This window comes from Ursus arctos, unplaced genomic scaffold, assembly GCF_023065955.2.
Source record: "Ursus arctos isolate Adak ecotype North America unplaced genomic scaffold, UrsArc2.0 scaffold_7, whole genome shotgun sequence".
Classification (NCBI taxonomy): Eukaryota; Metazoa; Chordata; class Mammalia; order Carnivora; family Ursidae; genus Ursus; species Ursus arctos.
The window spans coordinates 84199-99367 of record NW_026623089.1 but is presented as its reverse complement, the minus strand read 5'-3'; the positions used below and the strand labels follow the sequence as shown (position 1 = coordinate 99367).

General features: G+C 54.9%; 1 protein-coding gene across 1 annotated transcript; it reads right to left on the bottom strand.

The window, feature by feature from the left end:
* Positions 1–497: 497 nt before the first annotated feature.
* On the bottom strand, positions 498–3359 carry CALY (calcyon neuron specific vesicular protein). Its single transcript, XM_026494497.4, has 5 exons — positions 3211–3359; positions 2047–2160; positions 1342–1455; positions 784–1142; positions 498–631 (listed from the first exon to the last, which is right to left on the bottom strand). Exons 1-4 carry the CDS (start codon positions 3343–3345, stop codon positions 807–809), a joined length of 699 nt encoding a protein of 232 aa, XP_026350282.2. The 5' UTR covers positions 3346–3359; the 3' UTR covers positions 498–631; positions 784–806.
* Between the last annotated feature and the right edge of the window lie 11810 nt (positions 3360–15169).

Genomic DNA, 15169 nt, shown 5'->3' with positions numbered 1-15169 from the left:
TGCCTGTGGGCGAGGCAGTTGGGGGCAGGAACTGCATGTGGGTGCTTGCCCAGAACCGGGGAATTCAGATGCTCCTGCCATATGGGGTAGGTGTTTGGGGACCAGGCACAGCAGCAGGAGACGGAGGAGCTCTCCTGGATGTAGGGTTGGGGGTAGTCGGGGATGGAGCCCAGGTCCCAGAGGCGCCCCTGAACAGAGGTGAGCTTATTTCTTTGCAGCTAGCCGAGCAATGGACCAAACCCTGTCCACGCTGGACCCTGGCGCCCAGGGCGGCTCGCACAATGGCCCTGGCCTTGTCCCTGTCCGTGAACCGCGGCTTCCCAGGGTGGCTCACTGCCCCTCCACCGCCGCTCTTCAGGAACCTTCAGGGGCCCCTCTGGGCTGTCCGGGGGAGGCACGATGCCAGCGCTCCCCCTCGCGGGGGTTGGGAAGGCAGGAGAGAGGCCAGCGGGATGGAGGATGCTCAGGAGAAACACGAGACCCAGGAGGATGTGAATCTTTACTTAGAGAAAAGCAGCAGAGCTAGAAGCTCAGGGGGCAGGGGGCATCAGCGAGGGGTCCTGGAAGCAGGGACACGACCACATATGGGAGAGCGTCGGGCGAGGGCGGTCACAGGTGCCGGCGGGGGGCGCTGCCAAGACAGAAGGGAGGAGGGGCGAGAGCGGGCGCTGCAAGGCGGGCACACGACCCCCACGTGCGTGGGAAGAAGCGCACGGCTGAGCCCCGCCCCCACTTCCCGTTCACGTGACCCGCCCCCATTCCCCCCGCCCCCAGCACGCCTACCCGGGCTGCAGGTGCGGAGGCCATCACTGGGAGGCCGGGGGCGGGGCGCTGCCTGCGGCCTTCGGCGCCGCCTCTTTCTCTCCCAGCGCCGAGGCCTTGCCAGGGGGCTCGGTGGCCGCCGCCCCTGCCGCCGCCCCCGCCGCCCCTGCCGCCCCTGCCGCCGCCGCCGCACCCGCCTGGGTGGGAGCCTTGGGCCCCTCCTTGACGGCGCGGTAGCTCTCCCCCCAGGCCGAGGGCGTCTCGGTGCCGTGCTTGCGGCTCAGCGGGTAGGCCCCGATGGCCGCCAGGATGCTGCGGTGGCGCTCGGGGTCCATCTCGGTGTAGTACATCTCCAGGGTCAGCGGGGTGCAGATCTTGTGCTGCGGGAGGGGCGGGTCACGCGGGGGGAGGGCGGCACCGCAGGGGACTTCCCTCGGGTGGGGAGGCAGCCCACCTCCCATGCGTCCACGGGGACGCCCCCGTGGGACCCTCGCTGGCACTCTGCCCAGCGGTATCCACGCATGGGAGGGTCTGGACTGCCCCACTCCGCACCCGGTCCCGCAGCTCGCCAGGCCTTACCCGAAGCAGGAAGCCGTCCGGGCAGGTGAACTGGTCATACCAGATGGCCTTGTACATGATTAGGACACAGCCCAGGAGCGCCATGGCAAAGGCGATCATCCGCGCTGTGGGCAGCTGCAGGGGCGGGTGGAAAGGAGAGGGACTGGTGGAGGGGTTGTGAAGCCCCTGCAAGGGCCAGGGCAGCCGTCAGGGGCTCGCGGGCCTCTGTCGGCAGAGCTCTTCTAGCTCCGAACAACGGATGAAAGGGGACCGGGCCGGTCTCACTGATGAAAAGCAAAATGCTTTAGAATGGTACACGCTAAAAATAACAAAACCATCACTGAGTGAACTTATGGCTAAAAAAACAGGGTGGGAAAAATATTAGCCAGATACACAGCAGAAATGACTTTCCACTGTACGTACAAAACCCAGGAGTCACTAAGGAAGAGACACATGACCCACTGGGAAAATGGGGGCACGGCAGGGGCAGGCGGGGCCGGGTGGCTCACGGCAGCATCTCTGAAGGCAGCTGCCGCTCTCACCCACTTTAGAGCAGGACGAAGGTCTCTGAATGGGGTGAGAGCAGGCCAGTGAGCAAGGGGGCCCAGTCAACCTGGCTCAGAGTATGGGCACCCGTGTCTGCAGCTGTCCGCTCACCACCTCCCCTGCCCTGAATCCCCCTGGAATTGACTACTGGGCAGCATGGGACTGGGAGGGTTGGGTTACCCTGCGCCCTTCCTCTGGGTGGTTACAGGCCAGCTTCTGGGCCTCCAGGTCGGGAAACTTCTTTGGCTGGTCCGGGGAGGACAGCTGGTATTCTGTTTGTGTCTTGATAACCACCTGCGGAAAGAGATGACCCAGGAGGACCCTGAACTGGGAGGACTGGGGGGGTCCAGGGGTCAGCTGCCCAGCAGTGGTGTGGGTACTGACCAGCTGCCAGGACTGTCTAGTGCCTAGGCTCCACTGGCTACAAGCCAAGGGAAGGTGGAGGCTGAGTGCCTCTGGGCCCTGGCAGTCCTGGGGCCCGGCCACACCATAGATGGAACCCCTCAGTCTGCTGGCTCCCTTCAGTTCTAAGGGTGTCGGCTCTCCCTGCCAGGAGCTTCTCCTGTAGCTGTTCCACGTCATGGCTCCCTCCTCCAGGAAGTCCACCCCGACTTCTCTGGCTCACAGTCTCGAGACCCCTACCACATGGGGCCCAGGCAAGTACAGTCCTATGCTCTGAGTGATCCCAAGGGGCAAGCACTGAGCCTTCCCACCTGTCTGTTGAGAACGAGGTCCAGAACTGAAGCCCACCCAGATCCCTGAAGAACTGCCCTCGGCCAATGGACAGGGCACACCTGGCAATGCCTGGAGGTTCCCCCACTCTCATGGCCCCCGGCCAAATGTTGATTGACATGGGTACAGATGGCTCCCCCCCGCCACTGGGACAACTCCTGATGCCAGAGCTCAGGTGGGTTCAGGCAGGGCTATGCCAGAGCTGAGCCTGCTTCCTACAGATTCCTCCAGAAAGCTGCTGTCCCTCAGTCATTGCCCAAAGACCCTCTCTCGGGCCCACGGGGAAGGGTGGGCATTTTGGCTTGCTGAGCCCCTGCTGGGCAGCACCATGGGCTGGGCACTGTCTGCAGGATGGTGTGTGAGTCCCGACAATCGCCCTTCGGCCAGTTCACTGCAGTTCACAGGTGAGGACAGGGTGACCTGGGTGACCGGAGAGCCGATCAGGTCACACAGATGGCTTGTGCCCAGCTAGGGTTTTGGCCCAGCCCGGCCCTTCCTCGGCTTACTCTCCTGAATGTTGGGGGGAGTCCACATCTAAATAAAGCTTACCCTACTGCCCTCTATTCCCAGGGCAGACTGAGAAGAGCCCTTCATGCCGGCCCAGGCACTCACCTGGTCAGGGAATGGTGGCTGGAGCTGGCTGACATCCAGGGGGCTGATCAGAGGGACACTGTCCGTGGTAGCCCCGTCCTGGTCCCCAGGGTCTTTGCCCGGCTTCCCGGAGAAGCTGCAACCCAGCTTCACCATGGTGAACGTTGGTCCTTGTCCTGTCCAGAGGTAGACACAGGTTACTGACCACTCACCACCTAGCAGATGTCCATGCCAGTTTGTGAGGGAGCGAGAGGGCCCCAGGCTGGCCCCAGTGTTCCTTATGCCAGAGCCACGGCAGGCCGTGCACAGACAGACCAACATCCCAGGACAAAGTGGGCATGTTCAGCTATAGGCTTCTAGTCACTTGCCGCCGTCTGCTCTCCCTCGGGGCCCCAGAGCCATGTACCGGATGATACCTCTGACCTGCGAATGCCCAGACACACAACCCTGGCAGAGTCTACCATTAGCCAGCCTGCTCTAGTGTACGTTCTAAGGGAACTATTGTGCTCAATGAAAATGACCCCATCTGGGTGGCTCAGTCAGTTAAGCATCGGACTCTTGATTTCGGCTCAGGTCATGATCTGAGGGTCCTGGGATCAAGACTTGCATCTGGCTCCCTGCTCAGTGGGGAGTCTGCTTGAGATGCTCTGTCTCCCCCTGCCCCTCCCCCATCTCTCTTTCTCTAAAATAAATAAATAAATAAAACCTTTTAAAAATCATCTGATCAATTTCAGTAATATCTGGAAAAGTATTTGACAGGATTCAACATCTGCTTATTATTTTAAAAGTCTATTGGCATCCAAGGGCAGAAGGACACTTCCTTAATCTGATTGATAAAGGCCATGCACAAAAATCCCTACATATTGAATGTGATATTGAATGTGAACAGTGAAAGCTTTGCCTTTAAGATGAGGAAGGAGATAAAAAGGCCTTTTATTATCAGTTCTATAAGTCACCGTGCTGGAGGTCTGAGCCAAGCTGTGGGGCAGGAAAAATGGGTAAGAGATAACAGGCCTGGACGAGATCAGGTAATACTCTCACTGTTCACGGATCAAACACTGTGTGTGGAAAATCCACGAGTCTACGGATCCATTACAAAGATTGAAGAGTGAGTCCAGCGGGGTTAGGGGTCATTACAGTTCTATGTATCAGTGACAAAAAATTAGAAAATACGTTTTTGAAAGATTCCATTTAAACGGTATTGGAAATATCAAATGCTCCAGAACAGACTTAAGAGAAATGGAAAGGAATTCCATATGGAAAATCATGGAAGACCTCAGGCAAAACATTGACTAAGACAAAAGGAGACCCAACTTCCTTAGTAAGTAGAGAACAAAACGGTCACGGATTTTGGAAGGTTCCAAGTTTAAAAGTGTCATTTCCCCCCAAAATGTATCTAGAATCAATAAATACCAATCAATAGTCCCACAGAATTTGTGTGTGTGTGAACTTGCCAAGCATTGTAATTTTATACAAAACGCAAAGGGACAAGAACACATGTGACATCTTGTAAAAGAACAAGGGGGGTTCGTCTGCCAGGCATCCTGCTCACACAGCCATGTGGCACTGACGTGTGGTGCACTGAACCCCGTGTGACACACCCCACACACGGCCCATGGATTTACGACAGAGATGCCGTGCAAAGCAGGGGGCATGGCCACCTTTTGATAAACAGATGTCCACACGGAAAACAGGGCCCCTAATCCCTACGTCCCAGCACACAGAGAAATCTACTCCAGGTGGGTAACCCTAGGTTGGGAAAGTATCTTGAAAATAAAACAGGAGAATATTTTCCTGGTCTGGGGGAGGGAAAGAGTTCCTTGATATGAGAAAGAAGTACTAACCATAAAAGGACTACATTAAAATTAAGAACTCCCGCTAATCAAAACATAGTCTTCAAAGAATGGAAACAGAAAACAAGACCGGAGAAGATATTTGCAACATGCAAAGGACTTGTGGGCTCAACAAGAAATGTTCAGGTCCTAACCCCTGCTACCTGTGAGTGTAACCTTACTAGGAAATAGGCTCTTTGCAGATGTGATCAAGTGACGACGTCATACTGGATTACATGGGCTCTACCCAGGGACTGGCGTCCTCACAGAAGGGAGAAATTTGAACACACACAGGGAGGTGGTCACATCAAGATGGAGGCAGAGGTTGGAAGGGTGCGTTCACAAGCCAAGGAACACCTGGGGTCAGCAGAAGCTGGGAGAGGCAGGAAGCATCCTTCCCCAGAGCCTCAGAGGGAGCACAGCCCTTCCCAATTCTTGATTTCTAGCTTCTTGTCTCCAGAGCCTGTGAAGGAGTAAACGCGTGCTGTTTTAAGCCACCCCGCTGCGGTGATTCCATGCGGCTGCCTGAGGAAGGCAACACAGGGCAGATAGCTATGTATGTACACAGCCTGTAAAGAACAGCTCAAGTTGATAAAGAAAAAGATAGATAACCCGGATAGAAAAACGGACAGAGAAGGATTTCAAATGGCCTCGAATACTCAAACGGTGCTGTCCCTCATTAGTCCATGAGGGAGACGGATTAGAACCAGTTTAAGGAGAGGTACTGAAGCCCATCCAAACCCAGGAGAGTTCAAGGAGCCAGAGACGCCATGCAGGGGGTGTCGACTCGCATAGTCCACGCAGGTCAACCCTCCCTCCAGGGTGGGCACCCGGCCAAGAGACGGGTGTGCAGGAACGTGGACAGCAGCGCTGTTCCCACGGAAGCACACACCACCACGCGTGATCAGAGCAAAGCGGGTAAATCAGCGGAGGCATTCCTACCGAGGGAAGGGTCGCAGCCGTATGCAAGCGCCGCCCGAGTCCCGCAAAACGAGGTTAGCCAAGGAAGCCAGGCACACAGGCAGGTTCAAGAACAAGCCAACTCTAACTGTAACCATCAGGAACCAATCGCGGGCAATTAGGGACACACTGGGGGGGGGGCAGACCAGTTAGTTGCTCCTGTGTCTGGAGAGTCTGGGTGGTGTGCCGTTGGGCACGGGAGCGGCTCCAGGGACAGGTGGGGATTTCTAGGCTTCTCTTGGGTGGTGGATGACTGGGGAGCACCTACCTGAAATCACTAGGCTGCACGTCTGTTTTATGTCCTCTTCCGAATATTCATTATATTTTACAACAAAAAAGAGTTCAAATTAAACGAAACCAAAACCAAAGGACAGCAGGCAGAGGCACAGCTACCCCATGCCCTCCCCCAGGATTTGGACCCTGATGTTCGCCTGAACAGAGAAGATGAGCCCCTTGGCTCCTGGGCCCTGGCTGTCTCTCCAGTCCCTTCCTTGTGCTGACCGAAGGGCAGAGCCCCTGGGGGCTGTGCGGCCCTCCCTCGCCACTGCCTGCACCCATCCCACAAACACTGCTGGGCCTCTGAATCCCCAAACTTCCGTCCTCTCACTGTAGCAGCCCCACCAGCGCAGATGCCCACCAGGCCCATAGCTGACCCAGTCTCTCACACCCCAGAGGCCAGCGCAGGCAGGGTGGGAACACAGAGGAGCTCCCACCCAGAGGCAGAGGCAGAGGCAGAGAGAGGCCCAGGGTGGAGAGTGTGCAAGGTGCTGGGCAGGGAGGTCAAGGCTGGGTAAGACAAGCGGGGAGGGGTGGCCAGGAGCAGCACTGTGGGGCAGGCAAGAAGCAGCCGCCTGGGCAAGAGAGAGGCACCCCCATCGTGGACTTCCTGGGCGCTCCAGGGAGGAAGGTCCCATTAGGGCCCTGAGCTGGGGCCCTTCCTTGGATTTAGGCGCCTGGCCCAGGGCCCTTACAGGTCAGCAAAGCGCCCCCAACTCCCAGTCCCTGGCTGGAGGGCTCTTCCTGGGGAGAGTCGGGCTTGGCTGGGGAGCAGCCCGGGGAGGCGGGCAGGGGGACTCACGGACACCTCCGCGCCTGCCCCAGACCGGCGGGCAATGGGTTATTCTTTAGGCGGATCATGCGGACGACGTCCGCTCTCTGGGAGGCAGAGATGGACAAGGAACCATCGGAATACAGATATAAAGAGGTCGGGTTTTCCAGCGCGAGGAAGAAAACGGCTCAGAAGCGCAGGGAAGGTGCCCCGGAGGGAGGGACTGACAGGAGACCTTAGGGGAGGGGCGGAGGAGGTGGGGCAGCAAGTGCCCAGGGCTGGAGGGGAGCTTCGCAGGGGCGGGAGAGGTGTGCCATTCCAGGGGGAGGGGGCTGGAGGCCTTCTGGCAGCAGTGTCCCCGCGGTTCACAAATCCAGCCTGTGCTTTACAGAGAACAGCGCGGAGGCGCAGAGCGTGTGGCCGCCCCGCAGCCCCGCAGCCTCTTCAATCTCGGGTTGGTGGCCACGCCCGCCGGAAGGCTGGGCCCGGGTCAGCCTAGCCTCCCCACAGGCGGCCTCTCCCTACAAGGAGCTCCGCCTCTGGGGTCCTCTAGGAGCCAAAGCCGATCTCCAACTCCTCCGACAGGGCGTGACGTTCATGTTACGTCATTGCGGGTTTCCATGGAAACAGAGCCGGGGATGACACATCTTCATGAAGGAAAGGAGCCATTTGGGGCCTTCTGGACTCTCCGCATCCGGTTCCAGGCCTCATGCCCCAGGCAGAATGCTGGGGAAGGGGCTGGGCTGCATGTGGGACCCCCTCCCCCGAACATTCATTGCCCTCGCTGAGTCATGGGGACCCTTTGGGGAGGCTGGCTGGGTTCATTCACACGACAGACACAGAACTCCGTGGACTAGGGGGGCCGCCCCTACTCCTCCCACTGGCCCCCCTCCCTCCACCCTACTCTGAAATTGTGTCTTCTCCAGCGGGTCATCTGCTCCCCACCCGCTGTGGGCTCCTGGGTGCGGGCGGTGCATGCGCCTCTCCGACATTTGGGGAGGGGGCGCGGGATGGGCGGTGAGGCTGTGCTGATGGACCGACGCACCGATGGAGAGGCGGGACAAGGGCCCTTAGCCCAAAACGCTGCAGATCCGCGGGTCACAGACTCGCATTCACCGCCCCCCTCGTATGCTGCGTCACGCCGACGGGTGCGCGCCAGTGCGCACGGGCGCGGGCTTGTGCGTGCTGGGTACGAGCGTCCTGCGCGTGTCGAGAGCGTGCACGTGACTGCGGAGCGCAGGGCACTGCGTGCTGTGCTGAAACCCAGCGGAGCACACGCCTCCGCCCCCGCCCCCGCCGCAGCCCCCACCAGAGGCCCTGCAGGCCGGTCCTCGGTTTGGCTTTTGGTTCAAGGGTAGGTGAACTGCGAGCGCCAGCCCAGCCCTGAGAGGGAAAGCGCAGGTTTGCACCCAGCTTTGGCTTCCCACACACCAGCCACCTGTAGCCCCGCGTCCAGGGGCTGTGGCAGGTGGTTCTGGAGAAATACCCGTATGCCTGGCTCCTGGCCACCACGCAGCTGCCCCCGCCACAGTCACCCCGCTCTCGGTGCCAGCAGGTCTTCTCAGCAGATCTGGTTCGCCCGACGCCTTCTGCCTCGACGCTTCTCCCCCACTCCGCCCCCCACCCGCCCCCACTCTCTCCCACCCTCAGACACAGCTGAACAGGTTCTGGAACTGGCACCCCCTCCCTACCTCGGGGACGCCCACCTCCCAGCGGCTCTCTCAGACCATGGTGAGGGAGCTGATGTTCAGCAGTCCGACCCCCACCCCAGGTGCCCCGCTGTGCTGAGGACTGGAGATCCGGGCAGCCGTCGGGTCTGTGCAAGGCTGGATACCTACGGTTCTTCCGGAAGGTCCAGGCAGCGGCTCACCCCGCGGAGGCCCCCCCGATCGTCAGGGAGGCCTGGGGACAGCACCCCCGCTCCGGTCAGCAGAGACCCCAAGGAAGGACCCTGGCTCGACCTGGCCGCGATTGGGTCAGCCGCAGTGCCCCCCTCCCATCCCTGCACACGCATCTCGCACACGCATCTCGCACACGCACCTGTACACGTACCTCACACACCCGTGCACACTCCCCTGCACGCCCCTGCACACACTCGGCCTCCCGTGCCCCCGCTCCACAAGGAGAAATGTGGAAATGGCTCACAGGCGGCTCCAACGGGCAGCTGCTGCAGGATGCGGTCGCAGGACGAGGATGCGGAGGAAGGATGCGGTTCCAGACGCTTCGCAGCCGGGGCGGGGCGGGGGAGGGACCGAGCCGAGACCGAGGCTGCTGTTGCCTGGGAGACGCGGGCGGAGGGAGGGGAGCACTTGCGTCTGCTGCCAGGGCTGCACTCCTACTGTGCCCCCCCCCATCGGAGCTGTGCGGGGGAAGGGGGGCATAGACTAACACGCACACCTCACACACTCACACCACCTCACTGCAGGGGGGCAGACGCCCTGGACAGCTGAGCCTTGGCTGCTCCTTGGCCTGGGGGTATCCAGGCTGGTCCCCACGACCTTGGTCAGGTGCTCAGACTTTCCTTCTTGCTCCCCTTGGTTTGGCCTTCATGCCCCCAGAAGAGGGCCTCCTCATGTCTCAGCGCCTGAAGTCCCTCGGCCTCCAGCTTTCCTAGGGCGATCCTATCCTTCTTGGTCAGTGTTGTGCCCCAGCACCTGCGTGGTACCCCCATAAAGAAGGTGCTCCATAGGTGTTTGTACAGCGATTGAGTTGGGGGGCAGCTCAGCCCGGCTGGGGTCAGGCTCCACATCCCTGGCTCCCAGCTGGTGGAAGACAGCAAGGAAAACAGCATGTTATCAGTGATTGGTCCCTTCTGCTGTTGAATAGTGCCCCACGGTCCCGCTAGGACCCCTTCTATCCACTGATGGGCACCTGCCCTGTTTCCAGCTTTGTCTATGGTAGACAGTGTTGCTGGGAACATCGTACCTGTGTTTGTGGACATTGGCCTCTCTTCTCTGGGTAGGTACCTAAGAGGGGAATTGCTAGGTCAGATGGTAGCTTACGTTGAACTTTTAAAGAAAATGCTAACCTTTTTCCAAAGGGGTAGCACCATTTTACGTTCCCACCAGAAATGTATGAGGGTTCCACTCTCTCCGCCTCCATCAACACTTGTTATTGTCTGTCTTTTTTCTAATAGCCAACTAGCCACCTGTAGTAGTCAGCTAGGGCCACCCTGAGAGTGCCACAGATTGGGTGGCTAAACCACAGGAATCTGGTTCCTTACAATGCTGGAGGCTCCAAGCCTGATACCAAGGGCAGGGTTGGTTTCCTCCGACGCTTCTCTTCTTGGCTTGTGTTTTCGGAGGGTCGCCCCTCTGTGCGTGTCTGTCTTCCTCTCCTCTTCTTATAAGGACACTAATCAGAATGGATTAGGCCCACCCATATGACCTCATTTTTTCCCCCCAAGTTCATTTATGTAAGTAATCTCTACACCCAAATCGGGGCTCGAACTCAGGACTCCAAGATCAAGAGCTGCGTGTTCCCCTGAACCTTATGTGACCTCATTTTAACTCAATTATCTCTTTAAAGACCTCATATCCAAATTCAGCCACATTCTAAGGTGCTGAGGGTTAGAACTTCAACATAAAAATTTTGGGGGGGGGGACAATTCTGCTCTAACACTGACCTAGTGGGCACGTAGTGATATCTCACTGTGTTTTGAACCTGAATCCCTAATAACTAATGGTGCTAACTAAGCGTCTCTTTATGGATTTATTAGCCACTGATATACTTCTGATGAAATATCTGTTCAAAAGTTCCAAATAGTTTTCATTTGGGTTTTGTCTTATTATTAAGTTGTAAGACCTTTTTATATATTCTGGATACAAGTCCTTTATCAAATACAGGGTTCACAAACAGTGTCTCACAGTCTATGATTTGTCTTTTCACTTTCTTGGTGGTGTCTTTTGAAGCACAAAAGTTTGTTATTTTCATGAGGTCCAACATCCGTTTTTTTCTTTTATCTACCATGCTTTTGGTCCATGCTTTTGGTGCTGTATTTAGGAACTGTGTACCTAACCCGAGGTGATGAAAAATTTTCTCATTTTTTTTCTTCCGGAGCTTTTACAATTTTAGCTTTTACATTTAAGAATGATGCATATTTTTTAAAAGAATGATGGATTTTGTTTTTTTTTTAAGTAAGCCCAGCATGGAGGCCAACGTGGGGTTTGAATTCAGAACCCTGAGTTCAAGATCTGAGCTGAGATCAAGAGTCAGACACTTAACTGACTGAGCCACCCAGGTGGCCCTAGAATGATGAATTAAAAAAATATTTTATTCATTTTGAGACTGAGAGATACAGAGAGAGAGAGAGAGAGCATGAGCAGGGGGAGAGGCAGAGGGAGAGGGAAGAAGCAGGCTCCCCAGTGAGCCAGGAGCCTGACCTCAGGATCATGACCTGAGCCAAAGGCAGATGCTTAACCATCTGAGCCACCCAGGCGCCCCGTAGAATGATGCATTTTGAATTAACTTTTGTGTGCAATGTAGGTTATAGGTCTAAATTCTTTTGTGGGTTTTTTTTGGCATATGGACATTCACTCATCTCAGCACCTTTTGTTGAAAACATTCACCTTTCCATATCAAATTGTCTTGACATCTTTGTCAAAAATTAGTTGTCCATATATGTGTGGGTTTATTTCTAGACCCTTAATTCCATTTCACTCATCTATTATCAATCCCCATGCATGTGGCACACGCTTTATCACTGTGGCATTATAGCGAGTTTCGAAGCGGGAGTAGTGTGTGTCTTCCAACTTCGTCCATCTTTTAGAAAGTCGTTTTGGCTCTTCCGAATTTTTTGCCTTTTCACGTAAGTTTTAGGATCAGCTTGCAGATTTCTACAAAGAATCCTGCTAGGAATTTGATAGGAGTTGCACTGAATCTACAGATCAATTTTGGGAGAGCTGTCATCTTAACAAAATTGAACCCTCCAAGCCATGAACACGGAACATTTCTCTGTGTATTTAGATCTGTAATCTCTCTCAGCACTAGTCTTGGGCTTCTTTTGTTAAATTTATTTATTAGTATTTCATTGTTTTCAGTGCTATCATGAAGGAATTTTTCCTAATTTCAGTGAAATTGCTCACTGCTAGTGTATAGACACAACTGATTTTTGTATGTTGATCCTGTATCCTGAGATCTTCCTTAGAACCTTCTAAATATGGGATCACAGCCTCTGCAAATAAAGACAGTTGTACTTGCCCATCCGAGTCAAGCCTAGTTTTCTTCGCTCTCTTGCTGCCCTGCCCGCTCTCGACAGCGCCGTGCTGAATAGCGCCGTCATCTCAAGCCCAGTCTTCAGGAGGAGGCTGTCCGTGTTCACGGACATACGGTGTTTGCTGTAGGTGTTTTGTACGTGCCTTTTTCTCAGGCACGTTCTTAGTTGAAAGCTTTTATCATAAATGGGTATTGGATTGTTTCAGATTCTTTTTCTGTGTCTGTTACAATGACCACATGTTCTTTGTCCTTCATTTTATCAGTACAGTGTAACATATCAATTCATTTTTGAATATTAAATCAATTTTGCATTCCTAAAATAAATTCCTTTTTATGTGTTTTAGTAGTTTTAAAAAATATTTTTGTTTATTTATTTGACAGAAACACTATTAGGGAACACAAGCAGGGGGAGTGGGAGAGGGAGAAGCAGGCTTCCCACCCAGCAGGGAGCCCTCGATCCCAGGACCCCGGGATCACGACCTGAGCCGAAGGCAGACCCCCAACGCCTGAGTCATCCAGGCGCCCCGTGTTTTAATATGTTATTAAGAAATTTTTGTCAGTGTTCATGAGGAATATTAGCGTATACTTTTCTTTTCCTTGTAATGTCTTTGCCTCTGGAGTCAGGGTGACTCCGGCCTCCTCGGAGCCTTCTGGGCCCCGGCACAGTCCGCTAAGACGGGGCTGCAGGCCTGTCCTGTCCTTGCTGGGAAGTCAGCTGTCAGCCGGCTTGCCGGGGCTCTGCCAGGCATGGTTTTTCTCTTGCTGTCCTCAAGAGTTTGTCTTTGGGTTTCAACAGTTCAGCCGTGATATGTCTCTGTTTTTACCTAGTTGGGGCTCATCGAGCTCGTTGGATCTGTAGTACATGCTTCTCTTCAAGTTTGCAGTGGTTTTTGCCATTCTGTACTGAAATATTCTTTCTGCCCCTTTCTCTCCTTCCTCTTGCTTTGGGACTCTGTGTCTGTATGTGTGCATATGTGTGGTGTCCGTGCATGTGTGCGATGCAAGTATATACACGCATCTGTGCGTGTGCACGTGTGTGTACATACAGATGGGACATGTATGTGTGTGCTTGACACTAGTGGTCTAACAGATCTCTGAGATGATGTTCATTTTTCATCTTTTTTGGTCTCTTCAGATTGGATAAATTCTGTGGATCTGTCTTTAAGAGCTGATCTAACTTAAAGATATTAAACACTCAAATGTGGGGCGCCTGGGTGGCACAGCGGTTAAGCGTCTGCCTTTGGCTCAGGGCGTGATCCCGGCGTTATGGGATCGAGCCCCACATCAGGCTCCTCCGCTGGGAGCCTGCTTCTTCCTCTCCCACTCCCCCTGCTTGTGTTCCCTCTCTCGCTGGCTGTCTCTGTCTCTGTCAAATAAATAAATAAGATCTTAAAAAAAAAAGAACTTCTTTTTAAAAACAAATAAATAAATAAATAAACATTTAAATGTGTCTTCTACTAAACCCTCTAGTGAATTTTTAAATTTTGGTTATGGTGCTTTTTAATTCCAGAATTTCTATATGATTCTTTAAAAACTTCTGTTTATTGAAATTCCTTCAGACATTTCATCATCCTTCTCTTCAATTCCTTACGATGGCTTCCCCTCAGCTCTTGTCCGCCAAGTCCAGCACCTGGGTCCACTCACAGATGCTCTCCAGTACCTGCTTCCCCGAATAGTGCTCACACTTCCTTGTTCCTTTGCCTGTCTTGTAATTTGTGGTTGAAAAACACGTGTTTTAACTGTCTCATCAAGGGAACAAGTGTGCCGTACTGATGACAGAGGTTAGTGGTGGGGAAACAGGGTGAGCCAGACGGGCTGTGTGGGGGCGCTACTTTCTGCTAGATTTTTCTCTGTACCTAAAATTGCTCAAAAAATCAAATCTCTTCATTAAAAAAGCACCAACAACGAGATGCCTTAGACGATCTGTTGTAGCTGCTTTGGGTTCTGGTTCCCTGAGGGTGACGGTCGTTTGTGGAGCAATCTCCAGCCTGGGTCTGCACACTCTTGCGATGCGCACACTGACCTCACTCGGGACCTTTCCCTCCTTGGCTCTTTGACGCCTGGCTTCCCGTGGGTCACTCCTGTGTCTACACTGCTCACGGCTGTGCTCGGTCGGGCAGGGGGGTTCCGCTCTCTGCTGATGGTTGAGAGCACACAGATATGTTGAGGCAGTTTTTCTTTTTTTTTTAAAGATTTTATTTATTTATTTGACAGAGAGAGAGACAGCCAGCGAGAGAGGGAACACAAGCAGGGGGAGTGGGAGAGGAAGAAGCAGGCTCATAGCGGAGGAGCCTGATGTGGGGCTCGATCCCAGAACGCTGGGATCACGCCCTGAGCCGAAGGCAGACGCTTAACGACTGTGCCACCCAGGCGCCCCGTTGAGGCAGTTTTTAAGGCTGCTTCCCTGACACCGTCCCTCTGGAGGCCCTGTGCCCACCGCCCCGGAGTTTGGGTAGGAACAGCCCCCCGCAAGCAGGCTCCTGGCACCTCCCTTCTGACCCAAGGCTCAGCAGCCCGTTTGAGCACCCACTTCTCAGTTGCACCTGTGCCCTGGGTCGCATTCCAGAGCCCTGACGTGGTTGGTTTGAAGGCTCCTAACTCTGACTTGTGGGAAGCCCCAGCCCTTGCACGTGTCTCTGAGCAAACCCAGCTCCAGGAGGAGAGGGCCCAAAGAACAGGAGGGCACTGGGACGGCTTTCCAGCTTCCGGCCAACCAGTCAGCCTGGTTTGGGGTCCAATGCCCCTGGGTCACAAAGCTCAGGCCTGCAACATCAGGACGCTTGGCTGGTGGGGGGCCAGCAAGACTGGGTATGGGGCATGCGGATTCCAGCGTGGGGGCTGAGGGGGGAGGCACAGCTGCAGAAGGGCCGTCCTGAAGTGGGTGCCGAGAGGGCCATGGGAGTGACAGCTGGTGGAGAGCCAGCTC

Coding starts and splice junctions, on each gene's coding strand:
- CALY (XM_026494497.4), bottom strand. CDS start 3,345: ATGGTGAAGCTGGGTTGCAGCTTCTCCGGGAAGCCGGGCAAAGACCCT. Junction 2,161..3,210: donor AGCCACCATTCCCTGACCAG/GTGAGTGCCTGG, acceptor CTCTTTCCGCAG/GTGGTTATCAAGACACAAAC. Junction 1,456..2,046: donor ACCCAGAGGAAGGGCGCAGG/GTAACCCAACCC, acceptor CCGCCCCTGCAG/CTGCCCACAGCGCGGATGAT.